The sequence below is a fragment of the Melozone crissalis genome, unplaced genomic scaffold (assembly GCF_028551555.1).
Source record: "Melozone crissalis strain CALT ecotype California unplaced genomic scaffold, PUWL_Pcris_2 ptg000018l_1, whole genome shotgun sequence".
NCBI classification, from domain to species: Eukaryota; Metazoa; Chordata; class Aves; order Passeriformes; family Passerellidae; genus Melozone; species Melozone crissalis.
The window spans coordinates 17,727,703-17,748,903 of NW_026535796.1; the positions used below are offsets into that span (position 1 = coordinate 17,727,703).

The 21,201-nt window shown below is 38.5% G+C and overlaps 1 protein-coding gene across 1 annotated transcript; it reads left to right on the plus strand.

The window, feature by feature from the left end:
• Window positions 1-670: 670 nt before the first annotated feature.
• On the plus strand, window positions 671-20,378 carry SPI1 (Spi-1 proto-oncogene). Its single transcript, XM_054276004.1, has 5 exons — window positions 671-975; window positions 7,397-7,490; window positions 14,647-14,834; window positions 18,617-18,764; window positions 19,435-20,378. The coding sequence occupies exons 1-5, from the start codon at window positions 931-933 to the stop codon at window positions 19,749-19,751; spliced, it is 792 nt and encodes a 263-aa protein (XP_054131979.1). The 5' UTR covers window positions 671-930; the 3' UTR covers window positions 19,752-20,378.
• The last annotated feature ends 823 nt before the right edge of the window (window positions 20,379-21,201 follow it).

Genomic DNA, 21,201 nt, shown 5'->3' on the forward strand with positions numbered 1-21,201 from the left:
GAGCAGGAGTCTATAAATCTTATTCTCTATTCACTGTTGAAGGCACTCAGGACCTGAGGGAAGTCATTGTGAGAGACATGTAATACTTTCTCCTTTTCCCCATTCACTTTCTCCTTGCAGGAATTATAAAAAAAAAGAGTTCACAAGAAACAAATACGAGGACAAAGTATCTTCCACTGAACTTACCCTCGTGCAAAGCTGATGACAAAAGTCTCATGGGCATAACTTCAGTGTTTTGTAAAAACCTAAGGCTGTGTATTTGAAACTGCATACTCTTTTTTTCCTACCTGCTAAGTATTGCCACATCATTTCAACACAGGACTATTATTAATGCAAGTCTACGCCACTGCTCTGGCCTCTCAGAAGTTGTCGGGGCTGTGTCTATGATGTCTCATTAAACCTGAGAGCAGCAGCACCATGGTTCTGGTTCATGTGCAGTGGGAAGCACAGAGCCTTCTCCCGGTGCTGCACTCACCCTCTCTCTGGCTGAAGGCAGGCTCTGGGCTGCTGATTATACAGCCAAGCACCTGTCCATGGCTGGGGCAGACTTCCTGCTGCAGTGCCGCAGCTCCCTGAAATGAGATGTATGCAAACTCAAGTGTGATGTCACAGCGCACTGATAGACCCAGGGCCTATCTGCCTTCTACAGACATTTGATAAAATCAGGAACTTCGCATACAACTCGGGAAGAAGTTCACCTCCGAACCTATTAGGGCAAACTATGAAAACTTGTTAGGGTCCTCCTGTCCTGAGATCCACCACTGCTAAGGGACTTCACGGAGTCCGAGGATCTCACTTTTTTCTTGTTTTTTTTCTTTTCTCATTAGTTTTCCTTTTTTTCCATCATTTTTTAAATATGATTTTTTGCAAGTCAGTTAATCTGGATGTTTGAAAACTGAATTAAGAAAAATTCACTCAGAAGTTGGCTGAATGTTGCAAGCTTGCAAGATGGAAGGATTTCCCCTTATTCCCCCTGTGAGTATATGGATTTATTTGTAATATGGATCATTAGGTTCAGTAGAAAAAGGCAGAGTAAACCAGGTTTTGTTATTTGAGAATATCTCTGTTTTGGTCTGTATTTGTAATGCCAGGAAGTTTGGCTTGGGTCAATATATAAAACTAGTGACAACACTGCAATGAAAGGGAAATTAACGTTTCCTCCCTAAACTTGTATCTGATTTTGATCTCCATTTGTTTTCACAGATTAAATGTATGGTATTTTTGTACAGGGTGTTTATAACAAGTCAGTAAATCTCTCTTCTTCAGTGCCTCCTATGTGATACAAAGGTCATCTTTCTTCAGATTGTAATTCTTAATCATCCAAAGTCTCTGACATAGTTTATGTATTTAACTGCCTACTAATCTGTGAAAGAAGAGTTTTTGAATGTTGACTTACATATTGCAGATTTTAGGACTCTGTGTGTTCTTTTCAATGATGGCATTTTAGTTTTTAACCTAATCTTTTCTTGAATTTTCTTGAATTCACTGACTGTGAAAAAGCAACTGGCTAATAGGGAAAAAAACCTACAGTCCTTATTTAAGTCTTTCAATGTTTTCCCTAACATACGAATTTTTCTGTGTGCCTATGGGGCACATCTGTCCTTTCCTTAACTCTAAGCATTGTCGCACTACTGTAATTTATCGTACGGTGAGTTAAAAAATTATTATTTATTAAAAAAATAATGTCACTAACCTGTTGTTCAGAAACCAGGCTTAATGGGAAATCTCCAAAGAGATTGGGTACAAGAGCCCTTAATTAGATTTCATTAAGTTTGTAGAAGCTGAAGAGGTGTCAGATAAGGTGGTTGAATTGGCTTTTTATGTGGTAGATGGCTTACAGTAATTGCTATACATGTGTCAGATAACAGAGAGAGACAATGCAGATCCAAAGGGTTTTTAAAAAAAGCTTATATCAAGTTTTGGTTTTGCCTTGTCCCATTTAATGAAGACTAAAGACATTTCTAATCTTTCATCCAGAAAAATTGCCTTTGAATCCCTGTCATGTTCAGAATTCATGATAACTGAAAGTATTTATCTTATTTTTGGGGGAGAACCCTTATTTTCTCAGTTTATCATCAATTCTCCTGAAATCATCTATCTACCCAAAGGGTGAGAAGACTCTAAAAATAATTCTTTTTCTTAAATACACAAGATTTCCCAGTGGGTCTCCTGTAAGTGCAACAGAATAGAAATCTGAATAGAAACGAGCTTAAAAAACATGTCTAGAGATTTCTCAGTATGTTACTTGTTGGGCTTAACAAAAAATAAATTATAAAGAAACACAAACCTTGTCTTTAGCTACCCCAGAAAACTGCATCTCCATTCAAAAAAAAAAAAAACCCAATTGTTAATTTTCTGTCTATTTATTAACTCATAGCCAAGTTTTCTGCCTTTTTTTTCCCCAGTGTTGAATTCCAGGACATATGTTGAATAACTTGAGTGAAAATCTAACACAGTTTGGCCCATATTCTAATTTGTGTTGCAGTTAATGTCTGTACTGCGTTCAGATGAGTGATACAACAGGCAGTGAAAACCCAATTGCATCTTATGGAAGCTCTTGATAGAGCAATTTGGGCTTTTTTTGTTTTGTGAATTAACTACCAAAAAATTAATAATTTTGTGGTTTGTACTTTCAAAATGTCTTTAAGCACTTTGAGCACTGCCAGCTAGAGTCCTACAAGTCTGTCTCCTGGGACTTTTTCAGTGGGGAGACACAAGCCTGTTTGTAGGCAGAGGTTGCAGCAACACTTCCCTCCTCCACCCTTCCCCGATCAGTTGAGGGTGGGTCAGTAACTGCTTTCTCTTGCCTGGGCTAGGAAATTCTTATCCCTCAGCTGGAAAACACTGTTTAAATTGTCTGGGAGTACTGCATCTTCCTCTGAAGATTAGAAATTTTGTGGGGAAAAGTTCTGCAGACTGGGTCTGTGTCTTCCAGTGTGTGATAGAATTCAGTTGTGTTATGGGTCAAAACATTATTAAGTCAAACACCTTTGCCTGAAGAGGTTTCCAGTTTTATATGAATCCTTAAGTAGCCACCTGTAGAAATCACAGCTTTGAATGAAGTATTTTTGCATGAGAGCAAAAATGCCCCACAGAAGTACTGTGTTCCACATAACTGCATTATCAACACGGTCCAGTGAGGCTGGCCCAATGAGTAATCATGCTAATATTTTTACTCATCTTTTCTAAAATAGTTATACTGTAATTTTTTTCCAAGGAAATAAAGTTAATCTTGGCCTTAAAGCTTGTCTCAGCAGCACATCACTGGAAATTGTCTGAAGTATTTTTGAATCACATGCCAGTGAATAGTTATATCAAGATAAAAACCAGCAGATCAGCATTTAGTGATTTTACAATTCCTTGGAATCATCTGACAAAGTCTTGGGGAATAACAAGATTTTCAGACTGCTATTCAGTTGAGTCCAATGTGTCTCTCTTAACCAATGCCAACTGAGCTTTCTCTGACTGGTTTTGTGGCTTTTCCCTTGAGTTTCAGGGCAAAGATGGAAGACTGAGGCCACTCTTCATTTATAAAAGTCTGTGGCAGAAAGTATTGTTTGTTGACCTCTTACTTGAGTGTAGAATACTGTCTAGATAGTGCACTGCACCTCATGGCATGCATGCAAGGAGATACCAACTTTAGACCACAACTATGGGATTGTAACAAAGCTTTCAGTCATTCTTTTACATGGAAATAACCAATAGAACAAATGGCCATTGACATCAGTTAAATATTAAACATAAGCTATTCTTTGCTTTTTGTCAGGGGTAACAAAACAGTTCAGTGTCATGGAAGAGCTGTCAGTAAGATGATGAAATGGGTGTGGGTGGGGAGGTTCCAGAGAAGGACAGGGCAAGTGGGTAAAGACTGACACAAGAGGCAACAGCAATACATGGTGAAACCTCTCTAATTAGAGAAAACATTTCTAAAGAAATTTGTCTTAAAAAAACCCAAAACAACAAACCACTCCCCAAAAAACCAGAAAGCAATTAAAAACATGTTATTGAATATAGCCTTTCTAATAAATAGAGGGAAATCTCCCACTTTCCCATAGGATAATCAGAGAGAATACATGCTGTTCTATGTCCTTTAACCACCATCTGATTAAGTTGATGATAAGTAGACTCTTAAACATTTAATACATCTTGCCATGTTAGTTACTGTGCCCTTGAAGACCAGACACCAAGATAGAAGGCAGTGGCATTACAAGTCCTGTGTGGGACAGATGGGTCCAGTTGCATGAGTTAACAAGGATATTCGCACATGTATTTTATCAAAAGGATCACTGGACAGGAAACAAATCCAAGGACAAAAATTCCAAGCATCCATGATAAAGAAATTTTAAGCCCCAGACTTTCAAACCAAAGTTTATAGTACCCCAAAACCCATGTAAAATCGTTTTTAGATGTTGGGTATCTGCAATTCACTCTGTAATCAGTCATATCTGTAAATATTAAGGGAGTCATTGCTTTAAGAGTCTATTTAACACACCTCCCTTGAGCTCTGCTCATGGAACATGCATCTGAACTGTAAAAGTAGCTTTTGAATGGTAAAATACTTCATTCTCAGTTGTCAGACTGTGAGACACTATTGAAATGGGGGGAGTTTGGAAACTGAGAGAAGACAACAAAGGAAAGCACAATTAGGAAAAGCCAAACATTCTTTTCTTTGCCTAAAATATGTATTTTTTATCTACTTTTGGACCGACACTTGGCCTTCTTGCCAAGCTATACTTCTGTAAAGATATGAGTGATAGATGCCTTGCTGTACCACTGGAAATTTTAGCAAATTAAGCCTATATTGACAGGATAGTGATTTCTTTCGAAATTAGTTTACTTTTGGCTAAACTGTTATCAGCATTTAAAACTTCAATGCATTTAGGTATTAACATCTTAATAATTTGTACCAGTTTCTAGTATCTCAGTTGAGAAGAAACAGATTTTTCTTTCAAACAATGTACATTTATATGACTTTTTAACCTCTGTTTTTCCTAACTAGTATGATATGCATTTTCCATTTAGATGTTGACATTTCCCCTTTCACAGAATATCAATGCTTTCCGTTGAATTATAGTAATTTACAATATTAATTAAAATTTAGGTTTTAATTTATAATATAATAATTTAAAATTTTGAATATGAAGGCATAAGTTTATATATTTACCAGGAAGCATATATTTAGGGAAAGGAAATGAGGGAATGGGATGAACTAATTTGCAAAGATAATGAGAAGGAGAAATTCCATTCAGAACTTTATCCTAAAGAAAGCAAAATACAGTCTCATTACTTTTTCTTGTCAGAGATCAGAGTACACCAAAGGTGGAAGGAATGAAGATGAGTAAATACCTATAACCAGAGAGAACACCAAGAAAATACATGGAGAAAAAGCAGAAATGTTGAGGAGATACATGCTGTAATGACTTTTTCACCACCTCCCTGAAATCTGGAAAACATGTTATACTTCCTATTGTATGTCTGTGTGAATAAAGGGCAATTCTACTGTAATCACATAGATGTGGAAAGGGAGACTGTACCTACAGTAGAGCTCTGGAGACCAGAGAAGAGTCCCATCACTGCTATTCCTGTGTGGATGCAGTTAGAGGATGACTTGTCCCTTTTCCTTAGTCTTTCCCCTAGAAAACCTTTACTGTGGGTTATCATCTTCTCAAGATTTCCCCAAAGCAATTATCCACCACCACTGATTCTATTTGGAGCTTGTAGCCAGGTGATGGATTTTCTCCTGAGGCTTTAAATATTCCATGGGTCTGACTCCCAGTCAATGTGTGTGCTGAAGGTCACAAAGTTTTAGACAATCTTACCAGTGCCTTTTGATTATACACTCATAGAACACATGGCTGCTGCTAAGGATTTACCAAGTTCCAAAGTAATTTCTGAAAATGTTTTGTTGGGGTGTTTTTGGTATGTGTTCTAGCATCTTAATCCTCAGAAAGGGACAATCTTTAAATCCCCACATTCCAACAGAATGAACTGAAGGAGTTAACCAGAAGAATTAAAGAAACCAGAAAAAAAAAAGTCCTTTCCTTTTGCTAGCTGCTTATCTACCACCTCCATCTGGATTTTAGTGGCAGCTGCTACCTTAGGTTCCATTTCTCAAGCAGTCTAGGGGAGTAAGAAAAAGAGAAGCTGTCCTGTATTTCTGTCATGCTGTTACCACAGCTTAAGCTTAAAAAATGCAGATGTTCCAAAAATGTGACAGGCTCATGGAGGGAAAGGATTTGGGACATACAGATAGGCATATGAAATATAAACACAAGAAATACACTGATCATATAGTTATCATGTTATTCAAAATATTTATCCTTCAAAGTTAGTTATGATAGAGTCATTGATAGAATTAAATGTTTCTATTAACACCTAGAAATACTAAAAGTAATTTCCTTCCTAAAAAAAGGCAAGAAGGTGGTTGAGTTCTTTGCTGTTGACAGTGCAAGAATTTGTTTGGATTGGAAGGAAATACTGTAACAAACTTAATTGAATTAAGGTTTAACAAAACAGACACTGTTTTTCTCTAACTCTTATTCTGAAAATAAACAAGAAGAAACATTAGATTAAGCAACAAAATTGTGCACAACTAATAGTAAACAACCTTTATTGTGACAACATAAGATCTTACTCAGTGTTCCAATTGGAATACTAGACCTGAGGAGGAGGAGAAGTGGGCACGTTAGCCTGTGTCACCTGTTTTGAGAAGCTAGAGAAGACTTTAATTCTACAGCTAAGCATCCAACAGGTCACAACTCACTATTTGCCCCACATTTGGACTTTTTAAGTTTTCACTGTGTGTATCTAGAAGCCCTGTGCAGTTGATTTGAGGCAGCAAACATTTAGAGGTCCCCTTGGACAGTAACTGAGAAAGAAAATGTGTTTATGCCCTCTGTCAGTGTCCCTACCCTCTGACAGACTCCCACCATTTACTCAGACCTTGTAGAAACAATATATTTAGGCAAGACAATTTTCTGCTTTCTTTTTTGTGAACAGGAATAATAATAATAATCATCATTATCATCAATAAAAGAAAATGTCTGTTACTACCAAAGAAAATATTTGCACTTATGCATAATATCTACAACAACTCTAAAGCAGTATCCTCAGAAGGCTGGAGTGGGGGATACAAGGGATTTCTGTATTACAACTGGACAAGTTCTGCTACACAGGCTGGGTCTCTTCTACTGGGATAACTCTTTCCTTTTTCCCCAAAACCAGTGTTTGGCATCACACATTTTATTTCTGCTGATTCAGTAATAACTTGAAATCTCCCCTTTCTTTCCCTAAGCAATATAAAATGGGTTGGCATCAGCCCTTCACTAACTATATGAATAATTTGGAAAGGATTTGTATAAACTTACTGTTCTAAAAATTCCTCTTCTTTTTACAGCCCTCTGAAGATATGGTACCCTATGAGTCAGACCTCTACCGACAGCCCCATGACTATTACCAGTATCTCAACAGTGATGGAGAGAGTCATGGTGGTAAGTCAAAAAATATCTCCTTGGAGCATAAAATCTCATGGGTTATCACAGGAAATGGATTTAGGACATACAAGACAAGAACAAATTTATTGCTGTGATCTATAATGTATAGGAACACATTTTCCAATCAGGAACAAAAATTATTTTATTAATAATATAATAGTATTATATTATTTGTTCCAGTCCAGCAACTGCAACATGGTTTCTCTGAAAGAGCATTTTAAAAAGAACTCTATGATAGAAGGAGTTCCCAGGAAAGTGAGATCTCACTATCTCTATCCTTCATTATCTTTACTGTGGTTTTATTTTCCTCTGCAGATCAAAAGCATTCAACTTGCTTCTCAACTTTTTAAAGCATGGATTTGCAACACTGTATTCCTCTTCTTGTGTTCCCATGTCCAACTCCCATTTCACTTAGGTCCTAGATAATCTATTTGTGCTTAGGTTTCTTTGGTATATAGCCTTTTTCGACTCCATATATTTTCCTCTTTCTTTTGATCTCTATTGCACGCTGCCACACCTAACTTTAACTTTCACTCTTCCCCCAGTACACCCAAGTACTTCCTGTCTCTAAATCTATGTAAAACTTCCTTGTAGCTGTTTGTACATAAACATAACTCAAGGTAAAAATGCTGTATGATTATTTATTACTTCAATTTATGTATGTGATTTCAAAGCCTTGGTGTTTGTCTTTTAGTGTTGTCTGGGCACTGGACCCTAAATCAATGCAGAAGCGAGAGTCTTGCTTTGTGGATTTTGTCTCCCGTGCAATACAATGGTCCAGCAAGAGCACCCTGGAAATACCAGAGTCAATATTGACTCAGGAAGGAAAAGCACCGTTCTACTCCATTAGTGGTGGCAGTCCCTGCAGGTTCTGGAGTTTCCCTGAAAGAATCCCACTGATATAGCAACCAGGCCCATTGCTGTTACAATTTAAGACATGAACTGATCATAGCACAGCACTGTTTTGTGGCAACAAAAGAGCAGTGAGTTACTGAGTAAGATGGCTCTGAGCATTTAGCTGAAAGAGATTCCTACCTAAATTTGCTCTCTACACTTCATTCAGGAAGCACCTATGATATTCTTAACACCTGAAGACAAAGAATTAATTCAGTTTTTATAAGTTATCTCATGGCATCTGTCGAGTCTCATTAAACAAACCCAGCAAATTCCACATGGAAATTTAGGGTTTTTACATTATACCCCATACCTGTTTGCACACTCATAAAACAGGATAACATTGATTATCTCAGAAGGCAATTGTGACAATTAAACAATAAATATAAAAGATGCCATGTAGGAAAAAGCACTGGGAAATAACTTTTCTGTCATTAAGTCTAGGCTACCTCAAGCAAAAACTTCCCTTTATCTTTCATCATTTTATCACCTCATCTGATTTACTGCTCATTTTTCTACTGAAAGGCTGCTTCTAAGCTACATTTCTGAGTTCACTAGCATGATTTTACTCATGATGATGAACACAACACATCCTGGACAGTGACCTGTATGGGTTATAACCTAAGCAGTACCTAAACATGCACTTTAAACAGAAATTTGTCTGTTCCTAAAGTTGTGCTGCACTTGTCCTAAAAACCCCAAAAGCATTTTAACTCCTACAGTAAGTGCTTATGGAAGATGCAACCTAAACACAGCCTGCACATTTCAATCAAATTTTAATTTATGAAAGCACCTGTAATATAGTTGGTTGTGTATAAATATCTGTGCTTTGTGCTGTCTTGAATTGCTCACAGTCCAAAACAGCAATCAACAACCAAAAACTACAGATGGAGACTAAAACCCACAAATTATTGTAGTTTCCATCTTTCTGATAAACACTGAAAAACCCAACTTTGGCTTTAATTTTGTTTACATGACAGAAGTACAAAGTCTTGAGGATAACCATACAGAAGAGCGGGAAAAGGATGCCACAAAGTACATTTAGAAATATGTACTAAGTGCTCAGAACAAAGTGGATAAAGGCACAATGATTGAAAAATTGAGGGGGAAAGGAATAAAAAGGTGCTGCAGTAACAGCAGTGAAAGAGACAAGAATTTGATTAGATAGGAGTATAAAAAGAAGAAACAAGAACAGAATTGCAAGAGAGAAGTTCACCTTGGGGTACAGTGAGATCACTGGCAATACATAAAAATAATTTTGCAGGTCTATTTAGTACCACTATGCACCTCAATACTACCAGTTAATGCAAATAGATGCCACTAGACAGTATAATACTTTTGATCTTGCTGACAAGGGACTGTTAAAGAAATAGGAAAATTTCCTGAGGTGTCAGACTACCTCTCTCTCACTGCTAGAAAAATTATTTTGTGAAAGGGAGATGGCAATATCTTAATCTGTAGATTGGTGCTACATGCATTACCGTCCCTTTTCCTCAAATATAGTACTGAAGAAAACCCTTACACCTTATTTACTATCCCTTACTTACTTATTTACACAAATAAGTAGTAAAGTCCACAAAAAATTTGTAGATCTGTTCCATTAGTGAGTAATATTTAGGAAATTATTTCCATTAAGTGAACATTGAAATTAACAAGCAAAACCACAGCATGATATGTTCATCAGCACAAGCATTGTGTGTGATTATTTTCTGCAGTGTAACTCTGTTTTAAATACTGTAATAAACACAGCGACACATTCATGCTGGACAGAAACTGCTTTGAGTGATCATGTATTAGTCCATCACCCTACCCTGAGCTTGTAAGTCTGTAAGTGCAACAGCATATTTTGTAACACTAATGCAATCTTTGTAATTACAAAATTTCACTGCAGCTTTGTCTCTATGTTGTCACCAAAGGTTTAGTAAAAATCACTTTTTGTATGAAGCTGAGTGCTGACCCTTGTTCACTTTGTTGCTAGCCTCATGGAACTTTCCAGGTCTCATGATCTGGGATTTTATTTTTGTCCCACATCCTGGAGTAACGTGACCATTTAGGAATCTCAGCTTTGATTTTGTTGGCCCACATAGAAGTGGAGGAAAGTCCAAATGTATGAACCTTAGGCTTAAATGCTACAGGAAAAAGGGAAAGAATTCCAAACTTCATTAAAAAATCACCTCCCTCCAAAGCTATTCTCATGATTTGATGGGGCCTGACCCATCGGCTTTTGAACATTTGGCATAATTGAAGTCATGAAGTTTGTAAAGTGAGACCTAATGAGATTCTAACACTGTTTTAGGTAAGACTGGTGCTCGGCCCAGGACCACCACACTCTTCTCAAGGGTGACTCTGTAGTGTCTGATCAAGACATTGAGTTTCCAGTGCCCTTCAATATTTTTCTCATTTCCTCTATGGCTTTTTTCCTTGACTTGCTTTTTCAGATGTGCAAAACAGAGTGGGAGCTTGTGAGCTGTGCAGTGTGGGGCTATGCAGAAGCCCTGTCCTGGGTCTCCCTGTGCTGGCAGGCGAGCCCAGCAGGAGCAGTGCCCCGAGGCGCGAGGCCAGGCTGGCAGCACAGCCCTGGCACCGCGGCGCCCGGCCGGGCAGAGCACGGCGCTCACAGAGCTCACAGAGCTCACAGAGCTCCACGGCTGCCTCAGCACTCCCGCACCCTTTGGCACTGCATCATGCACAGCCACCTCTTGCTCCACACTTATTACAAATACCTTCCTAGAACATGTTTCATATTCTGACCACTGGTTGTACCGTTATTTATCTATTAAAACAGGAGCAAAGCAACTTACAGGGATGAGAAGGTGCATGGAAACGTTCAGTCAGGTTTTCTCACTTGTGGAGTGAGGATCTATCTCCATGGTGAATATTGGCACAATGCCTTTAGGTCAGCTATTGCTTCCCAACAGGCTAACATCCTCTCTGTCATGAAAGGGAGTTTAGAATTCATTATTGTCCTTCCTCTAACCTTTCACTACATACAAGACCAAAACAAACATAATCTCCATGCCTCTGTAAGAGAGAATTTTTTTCACATCCTCTTTCACTTCACATGAAATTTCTCATAATGACTCCATTGTGTAGGTATAGCTTGGCTTTTAATGACATTTTCCTTTACCCAAAGAACAGGCACTTTCCATTTCTAGAATTTTTATCTCCTATCTTTTTTCTCCCTTCCACCTTCATGTTTTAGAGAAAAGAACAAATTGGTATGTGTAACTGACATAATGCTAACAAAGAGCATAGAAGTAAAGAGTTACTGGTAACTCAAATATCTGCAGATATTTAACTTTTTCTCTTTTAATTTTCATATGCAATAATTTAGCCAGGATAGTTAACTGCAGAAGGACTTGTGGGGACAGATTTGTAATTTCTCTTCTAATGTTACTAAACCAATATTTTTTTTCCTAAGGATTACTGGGAAATTATAGATATTTTGGAAAGAATAAGGACTTTGCTCCCTATCACAACTTGAACATTTGGACATAAGTTTGTGTTGAAGTAATTTCTGCAATAGATTTTTTGGTAGTGTAATACTATGACGTCACTACTTTAAATCCTATATGCTGTATTAATAGTATTATTCTATTACTTTATTTTTACAACAGCATCTAATTCCATAAAAAAGAAATTTAGAAACTAATATGATAATTACTAATTAGTTATTAGCATGAATATGCATAAATAGTGTTCCATGGGCTAATTAATTTGCCAAGGGAAAAGTTAAAACATTTCTGGAGCCACAGTAACCTTGTCATAGGTTCCAAAGAACTAAGAGGTATCTCAAAGTATAAAAACATTACTCACAAAAAATATTTCTAAATTATCAGAAGTAGACCACCTTGAGGGTACACAGATACTCATGGCTTTGCTGTTAGTAAGACATTCCACCTGCCATGGACAGCCTCAGAGACTTCTTCCTGGGCTTTGTCATCTTCCCAGTTATGCACTGATCTCAATTGCTGTTGTGGATTATCAGTGACAAGAGATCTTTGGGGATATACATTGCCCTCTGACAGAGCACTTTCCACACAACAAGCAGAGCCACATCACTCTAAGGAACAGGAGTTTAGATTATTCCTGGGATGTATTCTCAACAATTTAATAGGCAGGGCTGCCCATGGTATATGGGACTTCAAGGGCTGGCTCTACTTAAAGAAATCTGCACTATTTTAACCTAGAGAAAACATGAGTTAGTGTGGCTCAGTCTCCCAACTAAATGGAAAGGTTTCACACTGAAAGTGCTCAAAGCTTCCTACCAGGACACAGCCTTAGGTAAATGATGCATTTCAACTCACACACTGCTGTTTCCTTGCAGTAGATGTTGCAGTAGATGTGGATATAAAAACACCTGAGTGCTTTGCATCCATAAACCCCACTTTTTTACATTAGAAACTGAAATTTTTGTCTTGAAGTGCAACATGAAGAAGTGTTACTGTGCACTGTAATTGTCTTAGGGCTATAAAATCCATACAGAGCCTATAGAAAGTGCCATACAACAAAGGGAAGAAATGACCAAGCAATGCAGCAGCTCCCTGGATCTTTTATAAGCACATTTCCACCCCTTTCTCATGCAGTGAAGAGGTTTATTCATGAATCAGAAAAGCAGAAAGGACAAAAAAGTAAGTGCTGGTGTCATGATCTCATAGAGCCTCCAACAAAAATTCTACTGGCCTGAGCACAAAGGCAGCTGAAAGAGCTTACAGCTTCTCAGGTACAAGTTGTGCTTGGTGTAAACTTATCACTGGGTTCACTCCAAAGGAAGCCACATTCAAAGTCCCTCCCTTGGATTGAGAAAAAGAACTAACTTGATATTTAAGATAAATATTCATAGCACATTAATATCCAGATGTCATGCACAATAACATATATTGCAGAACAATTATTCCTCTATAAATTTAACTACATTTAGAGGAACATGTTCAATTCTGTTCACTGTGTTATTGGAAGGATGTCAACAGCTGGGAGGGAGCTTGGAAAAGTGTACAAATGTGAATAGAGGGATGAATATGCTGATTTACACTGAAAGACCCAGAGCTGATGCTAGCTTAAGGGATGAAGAGAAGTAGATTGTGAGAGTACATGACAGCAACGTGAAAACATGTAAAGGGGAGGACAGAAATTTTGAAAATAATTTAATAAGGGAAGAGAATGTGGAATAGTAAGATATAAATTAGAACTGTTACACAGAATATCATAAAGAAATTTCAGCCATGCATAAAGTGATACACAAAAAGATGAATCCTGGAAAATTAGTTCCAAGCTCAGTCACAGCAGAGGATGCAGTGTTGACACTGATTTTAAAAACAGGTTGCACATAGATATGTGCAGAATTATGTATCAGCTATTGCATATGAGAAATTAGAATTACTTCACATTTCTTGCAGAAAATTTTACATTTTGAGCAGCAAATATGACATTCTAAAAAGTTGAAGGTTTATGTTGAACTAAAAAATCCAGAAATCTAGAACTGAGAATAATATGGAATTTCATTTCAAAGACAAATGAATCAGGAAACATTATAGTGGTTATTTAAGTACTTCTTTATATATTTTTTTAAAATCCAAATTATCACAGTAATTTCAAATGTACTAAAGAGATAAAAAAGGTAGAGAAAGAATCTGCATTAGAATTCAGCCTTCCTGTATACAGTGTACACCAGATTTCCAAGTGTTTATCCTTTTATTCTCTAGTCTTGGTACTTAAAAATGTGTGATATAGCAAAACAGCAGGAAGTGACTTTTCGGCAGCATTCCTGAAATTTTGCTAGCATAGTAAAATAAAGTCTAAAGATAGCTGCAGAATAATCTTTACATTTTTTCCACCTCCTCATTTCCATGCCATGAGGAAGAGTGTAATAAGAATATGACAGTGTGTAAATCAGTAGAATTTGTTGTCTTAAGAATGACAATGTTTTGAAACTTGTTATGGTCCCTTCTTGAGAAAGGTGCCAACATTAACATCTTCTGCATCTTGTGTTAAATTATCATTTAAATCCATCTCACTATCTGAGAGTATTTTCCTACTAAAAGTGGCCTAAGTAATGCTCCCCAGTCACAGGAATTTAGGAGATTAGGAAAAGAAACTTTGCAAGGATCTATAAAAATTGTCAGCAGAGACAAACAGGTCAACAGGAGTGGTTTGGAGAGGGCAGAAAGGGCTGTGACAGGAGTGAGAATCCATGAAAGCCAGGTAAATGCCATGTTTTTTCATCTTGCTGTGATGGACAATCTATTTTTACTTTCTTTAGATCATTATTGGGAATATCATCCACACCACATGCACAGTGAATTTGAGACCTTTGGAGACAACCATTTCACAGAGCTGCAGAGTGTGCAGCCTCCCCAGCTGCAGCAGCTCTACAGGCACATGGAGATCGAGCAAATGCACGTCCTGGATTCTGCAATCCCAACCACACACATCGGACTCAACCATCAGGTATGGGCACCAACCCTGCTCAGAACTTCAGAGTGTAATTAATGGTAAAGAAAACAATACATTGGGAATGCATACTATGAAGTGAAAGAAATTTCTGGAATTAGTTACTCAGGTTCTTAGGGGATGTAATGTCTTCATTGTCAGGACTAATGTATTTTAAACATTCTTTTTGCCAATGAGAAATTATGCTCCTCACACTGTCTAAAATGAGAACTGCATTTTGTGGAGGTGTTTGGAATTTCAATTTTTGTTTCATTTGGAATGAAGATCAACTGGTTTGCAATTCTGCAGATGAACTGGAGGTGAGAAACTTTGTATCATCATAGCAAGGGTACCCAGGGCTATTAAGAAGTAATTCTGAGCTTTGAAGTAGTAGTAAAGTTTTAAATATTTCCAAGGAACTCTGAAAATTTTATATGACTTGTACAAGAAATGCCAACAAAGACAAGTCTCTGACAATTCTACCACAGGCTGAAGAGACCCTACTTGTGCTTCTATCTGTGAGTAAATAAGTCACAAGCCAAAGCACACTGTCTTGTCTTTGCCCAGATTTTACATTAAGCCAGGCATTTCCCTGTAAAAAAAAAATATACTCCACTATGCAGTAGTCACCAAAGCACCAGTGAATTCTCGCTGAACCTGAAATTATAAGGTATTCCATCATACTGCAAAGATAGTAAGCACAGCAGATGTGGAAATCACTCTTGATCCTACAAGAGTATGCCCAAAGTTATTACTGGGGACAGTAAGAAAGCTGGAAGATCTTGTGCTATAGTGTTCCCCAATGTACATGAAATGTCCTAAATGCAAGACAGAGTAGAACTGAAGTCAGAGAAAAGAATGTTTGCTGATTACAGTGCTGCATGTAACAGTACCCTTGCTGAAACTTTGTGAGAAAAACTGCATGCATGGGCTTGGCATTTTGGGTTTCTCTGCTCAAAGCAAACCGAAATTGGATGTTAATACTGTATTAATCAAAAAGAAAGAAGAGAAAAAAATAGAATGAGTAAGTTAACACTGACAACAGGAAACTGCAAGCCATCAAAAAAATCAGGAATAGAATTTAAGATGTAGATACAACCAAAGAATTAGGAACAGAAAGTTACAAATATAAAAAATGCATCATGGAACAGCAGCCTGTGGGAAGCTTCAAGTTGTTTCAGTTGCTCATTGCAACTGCTAATACCTAATGACCAACCATGACCTCTGGCCAAGGGCAAAGGAAGAAAATGAGCCCCTTTAGGGGTGTCTTTGGAAGCACAACCAAAAGGCAAGAGAGGCCACTTCTGCTTACCCACATTCATTCTTCTCAGCTATGGTCTTTCATTTCAGGATGAAAGGCAGGGAACTAATTTTGTAACAACTTTTGATAAAGAGCACTGCCATCTCCCTGCCCCATACCCTACCAAGTTGCAGATGTCAGTATGTAGAATTCACCACTACCCTTCTTTTCCTTACCAGCAGGGGATCTTTGGCTTTTTACTTTATTTTACTTTTATTCCTCCTATACTTTTATATGTATAGCTCATACAAATAGTACTTGGCATGCTCTGAAGTTCAGCTTCTGGTGCGTCTCAGTCACAGTCCCAGGCAAAGAAACAAGCAAGAAGCAAGTTTTAATCCTCCTCAAATTTGCTAGTTTTTAACTAGTATGCTTGTCCTGCAATATCAGGGTTACTGTTTGCAGTAAAGAAGGAAGGTGCAAAGATATTTCTTCAATTTTCTGTGGATATCACATTGCTTTGTGAAATTAAATTTGAAGTTTAACATATTCATGAACAAGATTTGTTTGAAATTTTGTTAGCCTGCCAACAGGGATCTCAGAAATACTAAAATGAGAAAAAAAAATTCATTCTGAAGGAAGAATGAAAGAGAAGGTTGGAAAGCCCTGAGAAGAACTTTCAGAAAGAGGAAAATCACATGTAGGGGCCACAGACCCTGGGAAAACATCAGAATATGGAAAGTAGCTAGTAGTTCCTTAAGTTTTCTCTCTCCAGAGCTGCATTAGTAACCTGGCTCTTCACAGCACACAGGCCAGTCCTCTGTGACTCTGTCCCAAAACTGTGTGACACTGTATTGACTGCCCTTGCTGAATTTCAGGTGCAGAGGAAGTGTAAGCAAAGGTGCAGCAGTCAGGGACAGTGGGGACAAGGTGGGGAAAGCTCACTCAACTCCCCGGGCTGGCCTCTGCAAGACACCATGTCCCCTCCCACTGTCCCACTGAGCCCCAGAGAAGCAGTTCCTTACTCCCATATGATCTCCCAAAGCACTCCAGGTTTCCACAGCCCTTTTCTCAAGGGCACCAATCTCTGTTCCTCTCCCCTGTAGGACCCTGTCCCCCCTCCTCATTCCCCTTCCCCCATGGCACAGTCTCTCCCTTCCTTTCCACCCCAGCGCTGCAGCTTTGTTAACTGTAAGAAGCTGAAGGTGGCTGTGGTGAGGGCTGAAGTTTCAGTCCTGGGGATCTGACAGGAAGCTTACAGGGGCTCTTGCCCAATCCTGCCCTTCCTGACAGATCAGCTTCAGCCAATGTGCCAGCTCATTAACTGCCAGCTGCAGTGCCCATGCAGCCCTTGGCACACGCCTTATTGGGACACTTCAAGGTGGTGCAAAACTCTCCCAAAAAGCCCCGCTCGGCCAAAGCCAGCACAGGGTGAGTGACTCATGAACATCCACTGCCCACCCAGCACCTGAGGCCCCCTGGGGAGGGCATCAGGCTCAAAACATCCCTCTCTGGTAGAAGAGAAGAGCAGTACAAAAGGAGCTCACTTTCAAGGACTATCATCTGTCCCATTTCATGAAAGCTGCATAGGATATGCTGCTGGGTTTGGGGAATGTTGGTTGGGTTTTTTTTAATGTAGGGACTGGGTTCTTATTCCCTGCCCCTCAGACTGACCTGTTTCACATTATTAAATAAGAAGATGCAATAATCTGTGCCAACTGGTCATGTTTCCTAGCAAACCAGACCACAAGTGAGAATTTACAGAGCTGAGGTATATTCCACACTGCTTCTGACAACACCTCTATATAAGGGCAAGAGAATTTAACACAAAAACTGGCTTGCTAGCTTTGCAGATGAAAAATTCCCCCCTAATGGGGAATTTTCAGATAGCCATTTGGGAAAAGAGAGTATGGGCTGATATGATATATCCTTATCTTAGTGTTAAGGCTACTCCTCTCCTCATGGGGGAAGTTTATGAGAGAAAGCTGACGGACCGGTACAATCCCATCTCCAAATTTGGATGCACTCCCATAGGGTTTCATCAGGAGGTACTGTGCCTGAGAAAGGAACAGGACAACAGAGCAAAAGCCAGCCATGATAGGGCAGAACTGTTCATCCCTTTCAAATTCAGCTACAGATGGTCTGCGTTAGGAAAAAAGTTGTTCTGAAAAGCAGTTTCATTCTGGGGATAGACAACCAGGATCAGAAGCTCATTAGGAAGAAAGCAAGCTTTGGGGAGATATGGGAAAGAGGGACAGTGCTACTTGCATAGGATATAAGGTATGAGAAAGTTTGGCATTTACGTTACTCATTCTTCCCTCTGGTAAAGGTGCATCATTGTACATGTGTGTTGACTGTTATCTGAAAGTGTTTCTTAATAGGATGGTATTTATTATAAATGTCAACAACTAAGTCACTCAGTATTACACTAAACATTTTCCCATACCTCTAACTTTCTTCCTCCTTTTCTCTGTGCCTCTCTTCATAACATTTCCTTTTTTAATCTTGATGTCCTACTCTGTGTCACTGCTTTCTCCCTCTGCTGCTCTGTTCTCCAAAGGTGTCCTATTTGCCTCGGATGTACTTCTCTCCACCTCAGCCCAGCTCTGATGAGGAGGACATAGAGAGGCAGAGCCCCCCCTTGGAGGTTTCAGATGGGGAGAATGATGGTGTGGAGCCTGGGCCTGGAATTATGCATGGAGAAACAGGTCAGTGAAAACAGAAGGATTTTGTCAAGCTATGAACTGAGCAGGTGTTTTATTACCATGAGGATAATGAATGAAACTGTAGAACTGCTGTGCTAGTATTTTATGCCATTTCCAAAGCTTTTCTTTCCCTGACTCATTGCACTCTCCTGTTCTCTGAATCTCACAACCATAATTATCTCAAACGTCATTTCTTAATGTACTCCCTTGCCTGCTTTGGCTTTGTCTATTCGGGCTTCCTGAATGGAAATGGCTTTTGCCATTTCTACTCCAATTTCTAAAAACAGCCAGGAAAACCAAGACAAGAAAGTCAAAGAAGAACCAATTTAAAAAAAAATTAGCTCTCTTTGCTCAGTATCTGAGAGTCACATTCTGTATAACCTACCAAAATTAGGTCTAAGTTAATTTTGAATTAGCAATGTTTTTCAATTAGCTTCAAATTAGCAAATGAATTTCTGAAGTTTAGCCATTGGAATTATTCTTGCTTTTCCTTCTTGGTATATAAACCCACATTTTTTCCTCTCACTGTTATATTGTCTACTGTTATAAATGCTGCAAACTGAAGTTATGTCTCCCAAGCTAGCTGGAATACTTAGGTACTTTCTGCTGTTTCTCCAGGAACTACACACAAATACTAATGCTCCACTGGCTTTCTTCTTTGACTCTCACACAGGCAGCAAGAAAAAGATACGTCTGTATCAGTTCCTTCTGGACCTTCTTCGCAGTGGGGACATGAAGGACAGCATTTGGTGGGTGGACAAGGAGAAGGGTACTTTCCAGTTCTCCTCCAAACACAAAGAAGCATTGGCGCATCGCTGGGGCATCCAGAAAGGCAACCGCAAGAAAATGACCTACCAGAAGATGGCACGGGCTTTGAGAAACTATGGCAAGACAGGGGAGGTCAAGAAAGTTAAGAAGAAGCTGACCTACCAGTTTAGTGGAGAGGTGATGGGAAGGGGGGCCACTGATAGGAAGCATTATCCTCACTGAGGCCATGGGACCCTAAGCAAGAAAAATACTGAGAGCTCCTGGCTGGATTCCAGCAGAGGAGATGGACACATCTTTCTCTTTGCTTCCTGTGCCCCCTTCTCTGCCTTTAAACAGCCTTTATCATCAGATGTTTCTGGTACGAATCCCCTTCTTCAGCATCTGAGAATCCCAATCATGACAGAATTCTTTGCTTCCATCCTCCAAGCTGGACAGAGTTGGGAAATTTAAACAATGTACAAATATATTGTCAGGAAAGATATATTTTTCTTCATTTTTTTCTTTTTTTTTTTTTTTTTTTTTTGTTGTTTTGATTGTATTGTAACTAAAGAATACAGCCAATGAAGTTTTGCCTCCAGAGGTGGTGCTGTGTCACCCACAGTGACACCGCGTTAGCTTCCAGCTTTTAAACTAGCATTAATACAGGCTCTGCCACAGCTCTCAGAGCTAGAGAGAAGTTTGCAGATCTTGGAATGAGACTCATTCTTTTAAATAGTAATAACATGTACATATTTAATAAAATTAGGTATAATGAAGTTTTGATGTTTGCATAATAAATGATTACTTCACAAACACACGTCACGCATTCAGTTATGCAGATACAGCTCCTGTGTGGTGTCTGAACAAAAGATGCACTGGGCTGTAGGGCCTTATCCATTTGTAGCTACTTTTTAATTTACCTGGAAACATCATCAGTGGCGTCAAACTCGGTAACAAATGTTACAAGGTGAAATACATTACTATGAAAGAGAGTGCAGTACTGAAGGAAATTTAAAAATACATATTTGTATATATTTCTCACTATTTTTTCCTGTGCAAAAACCTTGTTGAACATTTTCTGGTCACATATACTAAGAATTGCATTTATATCCCCATACCATTTAGAATGTATCAATTAACCATGTTCTTTTGCAGTTTTACTTATTTTCCTGCTCCTGTTCTTTTGTCTTCCTTTCCCCCACAGTGATACCTTGATTCTCACTCATGAATCTTTCTTGGAAGTAAGTTGTGTTTAATCATGTTTTTGTGGAGTTCCAGTACAAAAGAGTTTCAAGATTTTAACTGTGGATTTTAAGCCCTACTGTAAAACAATTCATAGTAACTAATAACAACTGCACTGTAAAGATAACACTCAAAATGCAAAATAAATGATAATTCAATACCTGAAACATCATGGTAAATTTACCCAGTACATCTAAGCACAGAAATTAAATCTAAATTCAAGCAACAGTAAGAAAATTAGCACTTCAAGTTTTAACATTATTTAACATATCTCAAGTGTTTCAATCACTCAAAAATCAGGACTTTGCCAAAATAGATGAGGTGAAATGAGGCAGATAGAGAATGAAGAGAAGGAATTTTTTTAGCAATATTGAAATGCAGTACAACATGCCAAATATCACTAAATAATCTGAAATTTTTCAGAGTTTGCTCCTCACTGAAATCAGAAATA